General features: G+C 44.4%; 1 protein-coding gene across 2 annotated transcripts in view; it reads right to left on the reverse strand.

The window, feature by feature from the left end:
• Positions 1-9,130: 9,130 nt before the first annotated feature.
• The window catches only part of pus7 (pseudouridine synthase 7), a 16,349-nt gene continuing 15,864 nt past the window's right edge, over positions 9,131-9,615 (reverse strand). For both annotated transcript variants that reach the window (XM_067380554.1, XM_067380553.1), the window contains exon 17: positions 9,131-9,615. This exon is cut by the window's right edge and continues 28 nt beyond it. In XM_067380554.1, the coding sequence (XP_067236655.1) occupies positions 9,507-9,615 (109 nt within the window). In that variant the 3' untranslated portion in view covers positions 9,131-9,506.

A 9,615-nucleotide genomic window follows, 5' to 3' on the forward strand; every position in this document is an offset into this window, starting at 1 on the left:
GACCCAAGAAGTTGGATTTTCACAAAAAAAAAAAAAAAAAAAAAATGGAGACTTCCACCAGCTCCCTGGCTCCTGCTCCTCCAGCGCCTCTCACTCTTCTAACAGCCAGCGAACGCATTATCGGGCTCCTGCAGGTAGGACGTTCGCTGGAGAGGTATGTGGAGGAGTTCGTGGAGCTTGCTTTCTTGTCTGACTGGCCTGATGCTCAGTTGATCTCCTTGTTTTTGGATGGATTGGATGACGACACTATCCGTTTTGATGAACCTGTTTTTTGTTTCTCCTTAAGCGATACTATCAATTTAATTTTGTGGTTGAATGGCTCCAAATTCTTAGTAGAAGAGGTTCAGGATCAGTGTTGTCGTCCAGTCCATCCAGAAACACGGTTGGCCGGGCCAGTTAGTCAACCTCCGGCTTCCTCCGCACACCGCTCCAGCGAACTCCCTGCCTGCCCCAGGCTGGACCCATATTCCGCTACTGGGCCCAGTAAGCGGAGGAGGAGGAAGAAAGCGGCCCCAGTGTCTCCAGAGCCCGCTCCAGTGTCTCCAGAGCCCGCTCCAGTGTCTCCAGAGCCCGCTCCAGTGTCTCCAGAGCCCGCTCCAGTGTCTCCAGAGCCCGCTCCAGTGTCTCCAGAGCCGGCTCCAGTATCTCCAGAGCCAGCTCCAGTATCTCCAGAGCCAGCTCCAGTATCTCCAGAGCCAGCTCCAGTCCCCACAGAGCCAGCTCCAGTGCCTGTGGGGATTTTAATTGTGTTTGAGGGGATGAAATGGCCCTCAACCCCAGTCTCCTCCGAGCCAAGTTCTCCAGTCTCCTCCGAGCCAAGTACTCCAGTCTCCTCCGAGCCAAGTTCTCCAGTCTCCTCCGAGCCAAGTTCTCCAGTCTCCGCCGCCGAGTCAAGTTCTCCAGTCTCCGCCGAGCAAGCAGCGCCAGTCTCCGCCGAGCAAGCAGCGCCAGTCTCCGCCGAGCAAGCAGCGCCAGTCTCCGCCGAGCAAGCAGCGCCAGTCTCCGCCGCCGAGAAAGCAGCGCCAGTCTCCGCCGAGCAAGCAGCGCCAGTCTCCGCCGAGCAAGCAGCGCCAGTCTCCGCCGCCGAGCCAAGTTCTCCAGTCTCCGCCGCCGAGCCAAGTTCTCCAGTCTCCGCCGCCGAGCCAAGTTCTCCAGTCTCCGCCGCCGAGCCAAGTTCTCCAGTCTCCGCCGCCGAGCAAGCAGCGCCAGTCTCCGCCGCCGAGCAAGCAGCGCCAGTCTCCGCCCGAGCAAGCAGCGCCAGTCTCCGCCGCCGAGCAAGCAGCGCCAGTCTCCGCCGCCGAGCCAAGTTCTCCAGTCTCCGCCGCCGAGCCAAGTTCTCCAGTCTCCGCCGCCGAGCCAAGTTCTCCAGTCTCCGCCGCCGAGCCAAGTTCTCCAGTCTCCGCCGCCGAGCAAAGTTCTCCAGTCTCCGCCGCCGAGCAAAGTTCTCCAGTCTCCGCCGCCGAGCAAAGTTCTCCAGTCTCCGCCGCCGAGCAAAGTTCTCCAGTCTCCGCCGCCGAGCAAAGTTCTCCAGTCTCCGCCGCCGAGCAAAGTTCTCCAGTCTCCGCCGCCGAGCAAAGTTCTCCAGTCTCCGCCGCCGAGCAAAGTTCTCCAGTCTCCGCCGCCGAGCAAAGTTCTCCAGTCTCCGCCGCCGAGCAAAGTTCTCCAGTCTCCGACGCCTACGAGCCCTCAGCTCCAGCCGCCGCCTACGAGCCCTCAGCTCCAGCCGCCGCCTACGAGCCCTCAGCTCCAGCCGCCGCCTACGAGCCCTCAGCTCCAGCCGCCGCCTACGAGCCCTCAGCTCCAGCCGCCGCCGCCGAGCCAGCCGCTCCAGCCGCCGCCGCCGAGCCAGCCGCTCCAGCCGCCGCCGCCGCCGAACCTACTGCTCCTATGAACTGTGTTTTTGAACCCTCCAGCCCAAAGACTGTTTTCCCTCCCTGCCTCCCTCTCCCGCCTCCCATGTCTGTCTTCACTGAACCTTCACCTCAAGCCCCCTCGCCCAGATCTCCACCTCGGACCTCTGGGCGATTACCTACACCCTGGCTCCAACCTCCCTCTGCTCCACCGTTGCCCATCAGTCCTCCAGCCTCACAAGTCTCCATCCTGCCCCCGTTCACACCTTGGTCCCTCGTCAGCCTGCCTTCCCCTCTGGACTGCACTCCTCCGTCTCCGCTCCGTCCCTCCGTCCCTCGCTTCCAGTTGGCTTCCTCACTCCCCCTAGTGTTCACTTTGTTGTCTGTCGTCTGTGTTCAACTGCGGCCTTCTGGAGCCCCGGCTGCGCTTCGGTCGGCGGAGCCTTCGGTTCCGCCATCACCCGCCAGTCCTTCAGCGACGCCTGGGCTCAACGCCTCGAAGGCTTCGGCTCCTGACCCGCCATGGCTGCCCGCTGCACCTGACCCGCCAGGGCTGCCCGCTGCACCTGACCCGCCATGTATGCCCGCTGCATGTCTGCCCGCTGCACCTGACCCGCCATGGCTGCCCGCTGCACCTGACCCGCCATGGCTGCCCACGGCTCCTGACCCGCCATGGTTTTTGGACCTGCCCTGGAGACCTCCACTCCAGTTTACTCCTTCCCCTGCTCCGGTTTGAGGTCTCCAGGGCGCCCGCCCCCCTCCCGGTTGTTACATCTACGGCGCGAGGACGCGCCTACCGGGAGGGGGAGGTACTGTTACAGATCCCTTGTTTCCCTGGACTCCATTTCCCAGAATCCTCCTGTTCTCCACACCTGCACTCACTTCCCTCGTCAGTTCCTCATCATCACTCATCACCTGCACCTGGACTCTATTGTTAGCACTCCCTTTATATTGCACTCACTCCCTTCACTCCTCGTCCGTCTTGAATGTTGTATAACGTGTATGTTTGGTTCTCCTTGCCTTCTATGTATTAAATACTACGTGCAATTGTGGAAATCCGTATCTGCCTCTTCTCTACACCAGCATACCATAACATATACATCATAAAGTTGATTACTAAATGTTTATTTAACATCTGACAGGAAAATATTCAATAAGTAGCCTATTGCAGGTAATGAGTACATCACAATATGAAATATACATCTTGAGTGATGTGTGCTATTATGTAGAATTCACTGTCTGTTCCCAACACTTTACATGAATGGAAGTAAATGTACAGGAATGAATGTAAATAAACAAATGTACAAGTAACTAGATCTAAGTTATCTATTTTATTTGTCCGTTAGTACTGTTGGTAAATTATATACAGTTGGATAAGAAGTGAGTTAACACAACATAAACATGTAAATGTAGCACATAAATCTCAGAGGAAACATGAATCTTGTCTGGATGTTACAGGGACAGATGAACACACGTGTGTTTATCCAGTGGAGAGAGGCTGATGAAGGAATGATGCCGTCAATGGCTTTGAGTGAGTACACTACAGAAATTAATAAAAAAATCTATTTAAATATTAACTTGTAGTTTATTTTAATTACTGTAATTTCAAACAGAGTTATTACAGCACTTCTGATTCTTGATGTCGGTATGTTTGCCTGCAAGGCAAGGTGATGGCGGCATTTGTGGGGGAAAGAAACCTGAATAATGACTGAATTTATATGCTTGGGTGAACTAACCCTTTAAGCCCCCAAATAGAAACTGTATGTATGCATTTATATTATGGTAGTACCTTGAAAAGGTAAACTTTAAGAAATAATCAGCTTTATTGAGTGTTTGTGCCCAAGACACTAACAAAAAAGGATTTACAAAAATCACATTTACATTTATTTACATGTTTGCTTTTGGCAGATGCTTTTATCAAAAGTGACATACAGTGCTCTTATTACAGGGATGATCCCCATGGAGTAACCTGTAGTAAAGTGTCTTGATTAAGGATGGTGACAGCTGCGGAGATCGAACCCGGAGATTTAGCCCACTACACCACTAAAATAATAAAGCTGAAACAAAAAAACAGCACGTAATTGTAAAAATATTGAATGAAATATGTCAGGAAACAGAATTCTGACATGAATTATTAAACGTTTCAATCAGTTTAAATGTTTTACATGTAGTCTTGTTCATGGAGAGCACATGAATGTTTGGAGCAGACACAGCAGCAGCCAGATTGACCCACACATCTTCTCCCTCTCTTGCTTCAAGGTTGTGGGGTTCAGGGGTCCATCATCATCTTCCTCATCCTCTGGATCAGAGATGTCCCCATTGAGAGGAGCAGCAGTGAGGGACATTATAGATGGCAAAGACAGAGGAAGGTGTTCATGGTGGTCAGCTGCTTAATCAGAATAAAGCTGCAGAATTGGCACAGCTGTGTGAGATGGCAGCAGGGCTGAAATATGCGATTGTAAGAACGAGTTTGAATAAAGCTTTGTTTCATGTGTTGTTGACTTGTATATGTATTTTATTATTATTACTGTTATTCATTCTATAACTCATTTATGTTTCCTATTGTCCGTAAATAAAATATATTTATTTTATTCATGCATTAATTCATTGCTTGACTGTAAATTGAGATGTGTTCACCTTGGTTGTATTTGTCTAGTGTTTATTCATGCATAGCTATGTCATATGACAAAACATTACAATTTGCTTGTTTTAATAATACATTATTTTATGTAAAAAATTAATATGATTAAGTATTGGTCAGCATTTATTATTAAGTGTTAGGGTGGTCTAGCAATGCTGTTCATTCTGGGGTAATCTTTTCTTTAGTAGTAATACATTAGTCTTCTCCAAAGGTGTGATCTTCAAGCAGCTGTCCGACATGTCCTTTGTGCAGATATTGCAAATGCTGATGAAAACTGTACAAGGTAGCGTTGGCAAGTTACTGGTGCTGTGAGGTGTTAGTGCACCTGTCACTCATATCTTTTTTATTATATTATTATTGCAGAACTAACAATGAGCAATCATAATGACAAAAAAAAAAAAATAGATTATATACACAGAAAAAAGCACAATGACAAGGTTAAATAACAGAATAATTCAACATAAGGCTTCAATATATATATATATATATATATATATATATATATATATATATATATTAGTAGGGTTAAAAAAATAAATAAATTTCAAGATATTTACAGATATGAATTAAACCTGTTGTAAAGTTGTTGCGCTTGTGATAACGTCGTAGGTCACATGATAACGTCAACATGGCGGACTATATCCGGATCACATTCATACTCAACGAGATTAGTACCTACTCTTTTAGGCTCGTAAAGTAAGTACTTACTGAAATTAAGTACCTACTCAGTGAGTAGGCGATTTCGGACGCAGCCCTTTTCAAAACAGCTCTGGTTTTTCAACTGGTTCCAGCAAGCTGTCAGATGGGTTCTCAAGACTGATTTCTGTTTGATTTTCCAACATTAAAGCATGCTCTAACCAAACTGAACTGTTTTACATTTTATGTTGAAGTTGTAATTTGTAATTAAATACTTTGAGAGACTGAAGTATTTTAAGTATTTCAAATACAAATTACAATCAAATATGTCATTTTATTCTTGAACAATACAAGAACTTTCTTTCAGTGTTAATAGGACTATCAAATATAGCTCACCACATGCAAGTAAATCACATGACATCATGTTGGATCCAAAGGCAGATTAAGTATATGAATCTTATTCCAGCCATGGTTGGATCCAACTGGGAAAAAAATAAGCTGCTTTGGTGCTCAGTGCAATTAAGGTAATGTAGTAAAATATTGCTCAATGAATGTCATTATAGGACAGAAGAATAGAGCAATTATAGCAACTTCACAGATAAAGTGTGACATGTTAGATAACTTAGCTACTTTTGTTTCTATGGACAAAATTAATTTAACAGATACATATCTGCATTTTTAGCATTTAATCTTTATTGTCAGTGAAATAGCTTGAAATATCCTCTCGAACAGGGCTGCTCAGGATGACAATGTATAAATTGTGGCACAGGACTGTTTTTGACATGTTAGAGCAATAAAGAAACATGAATGGGAAAATAAGGACTTGGGTAAAGTTGGTTTTATATTCGCACATTCGGACATCCGTATTCAATAGCCTTGTTAATCACACTACATTGGACATTCACAAGTAAATATGACATTAAAACAATACTTGCCTATTTTGATCGACTGTGAAAAATGTAAGTTGACAATCGTTGGTTTTCAATATCATGTCACTGCTTAAAATTCGCAAACATTAATTTATTGCACATTTATTGGAAAGTCTGAATTTATCAGAAGTCCGAATGTGCGAATATAAAACCAACTTTACCCAAGTAAAATAAGGGTGGGCGTGCTTGATGTTAAAAAGAGTTAAGCACAATAAGCAGCGGAAAATGGCTCAATGCAGTACTACAGCTGTCAAGTATTCACATAAACACAGTTGGTCATGTCTTAAGTGAACACAGACAGTTGGGAGAAATGTGGATCAATATATTGGATTAGAGTATCTGTCTTAAAGTGACAACAGCCTTATATATCCGCTGTGGTCTATGTCCTTAATTCTAATCAAACAACAATAGAAAAAGACAACACCACTGTCATCGGCCTCATCTGGGACGGAGACGAGTCTGCTTACAGACTGGAGGTTAAAGAGCTGGCTGTCTGGTGCAGTCACAATAACCTGGAGCTGAACACGCTCAAGACAGAGGAGATGATCGTGGACTTCAGGAGAAACCCCCCTGCTCTCCCCCCACTCACCATCATGAACAGCACTGTGACTGCAGTGGAGTCATTCAGGTTCCTTGGCAACACCGTATCTCAGGACCTGAAATGGGACATTCACATTGGCTCCACATTCCTCCGCCAGCTGAGGAAGTTCAACCTGCCACAGGAGCTGCTGAAACAGTTCTATTCTGCCATCATTGAACCCATCCTCTGCACTTCAGTTACTGTCTGGTTCGGCTCAGCTACCAAATCTGACCTCAGAAGACTACAGAGGGTAGTCCGGTCTGCTGAGCGAATCATTGGTACAACTCTCCCCACTCTCTAAGATCTGTACTTATCCAGAGTACGCAAAAGGGCTGGCAAAATCACTCTGGACCCCTCACATCCAGCACACTCCCTCTTTGAACTGTTGCCATCTGGTCGACGCTACAGAGCTCTGAGCAGTTTCTTCCCTCAGGCAATCCATCTCATGAACACTTGACAATAGACGAGGAACACACGACACACACACACACAAACACACAAACACACTATTATACATTCATGTATTCATTTATTTATTTAACACATATACTTATTTACATTTCTAATTTACACCTACCTAACATAACATTAACAATAAAGCTCGTTCTGATTCTGATTCTGATCAGAAGATCTGCACCTACTGCTGTAATTAAGAGACACAATATAAGCCGTTAAAGCTGTAATTATGAGGAGGAAGTGGAGAGTTTATACCTGGCTCATTTTTTTCAGACATGAGACCACAGCTGTTCACCATCCTGACCCTCTGAGAACAAACCAGCTTTACATTATATTTCATGAGTCTATTTCGACATAAAACAGGACTATATTCCATATAATCTACTGCACGATAAAGACTCGTTTTGTAATAAACACAGTAAATATACACACAAGAATTATAGTAAGTCATTACAATTTTAAAAGTGCTATTGGGAATTAAAGAATGGTTCATAAGAAACTGAAAGATGTTTCATGAAGAGTCTCATGACTGAATCAGCACAGCAGCAGCTTTAAAGAGAAGCTGCGGGCGAAAGGCATCTCATGAATATTAAGTAGATTATGTCATGGGCAGCCCAAAGCGTACCTCAGGGATGACGTGTTTTTGTAGGCCAACCCGGAAGTTAGTGGTGCACGGGTTCCCTCAATTGAAAGCCTATGCAATTTTCCCACAGACTTTTGGAAAATCGCAAAAAATAAGCTCTGTTTAACAAAGGGTTATGACACCTACACGTTTTGTCTATCAAGATAATCTTTACAAGTTAAATCTACATTTATATATTTTGAAGCCTAAATAAAGTGGTCAGATATAAAAGGCTAACAGTAGGCTATAAACGGACTACAGCACACCATGTTCGCGGATCAACGTCACCACCAAGCGTCCTCAAACTTTATTTAAAAAACATCTTTATTTAAAAACATGCTCGCTGATTACGATCTGTGCTGTGTATGAATACTTATACACTTTTTCATGAGAAATGCTGTCCAAATGTCCTGTTTATCGTGATGACGTCTAAAGTCCCTGCCAAAAGTAGTCCCTTTTAGCACTTTGTTAGCAACCGCTGTTTTTAAGACACAATAAAGGTTTAAAAAAATCACAAGTGGGTTATAACTGGTGTGTTTTATGTCATAGATCAAAACGTGAAAGTATTTAGAGGCTTTGTTAACCACAGACCTTATTGCAGACGATTTAACAAAAACCCATTCAAAAAACCCATAGACTTAAAGGCGATGGAACCGCAAGTCCTAAAATGCTAACTTGTTTCTGGGTTTTGCCTACAAAAACACATCATCCCTGAGGCACTCTATTTACCCTCGTGTTTAACATTCACACTGATCACGAGATTCACAAACCAATATTATTAAATTGTGATTTTCACCTGGTTATTTAAAAGCACTAAGAGTGTCATTTGAACGGTTCAAAAATTGTTAAATGTTCCGCTCAGTATATAGACTTTTACATGATGTTTACAGTCATTGCATTGGTTTTGGAACATTAGGGGTCAGGGGTCATGGTACTGGACACATGGTTGGTTGGTTTCCTCGCAACGGACTGATCTGAGGCAAAAATGTGTAAAAAAAAAAATCTGATGTCAGTATTTGGATTATAATTAACAGTTATCATGAAGACCAGAACACTTTAAATGTCTCAACATGGCAGTCTTATCCTGCAGATATGATTACATTGATGAAAAGTTTTTCTCACCACTAGCAAGTGCTTCGGTGAGGATAACAGCAGTTTAGATCTGATCAGAGTCATGTGATCATCTGTCACGAGCAGCCAGTCTTCAATCTTTAAAGCTTTTCATAGACGTCAAGTCCAGAAAAAATGCCTTGACTCCTTCTTATGAGCGAAGCATGCATAAAGCGCCAGTCGCTCAAAGAACGAAAAACAAAAGAACAGAAGAATCTGTCCGGAGGAACGCAGTGCTTCATCTCGTCTGCTGCGCTGGAATGACTGATCTGGCTGGGAACGAGAGTAAATCCATACAGGACAAACCCGACAGATGCAGTAAAACACTGATACATGATCAGGAATATTCATTTATTCAGATTAAAATATGCACAGTGAAAGATTCAGCAGGAATCAAATATTTTACAATAATAAATCATCAAATAGCTAAATTAATCTCACAAGAACCAGAATGTGTTCAATTACTGCTCAAAGTTTAGGTTATGCTGATGTTCTGAAAACGCATGTAATAATTGTCTTTATAATCTGGCAGAGCTTTAAAAAAAAACTCATAAAAAAAACAAACAAACACTAAAACTGAGTAAACAGAAAAACTAAGTGTAACTTCTTCACTGTCAAAATTACAAACACGACGTAGCCAAATAAACTGCAGGAGTAACCCTGGCGAAAGAGTTTGTGACGGTCAGTTCAGCCAGGTGGTGTTCAGCTGCGTCTGGTTCTTGATGCTGGTGTCCATCTTCAGCACTTCTCTGACCGCCATCGTGGCGTAAGTGGAGGACGGCAGAGAAAAC

Source organism: Chanodichthys erythropterus, chromosome 24 (genome assembly GCF_024489055.1).
Source record: "Chanodichthys erythropterus isolate Z2021 chromosome 24, ASM2448905v1, whole genome shotgun sequence".
Lineage (NCBI taxonomy): Eukaryota > Metazoa > Chordata > Actinopteri > Cypriniformes > Xenocyprididae > Chanodichthys > Chanodichthys erythropterus.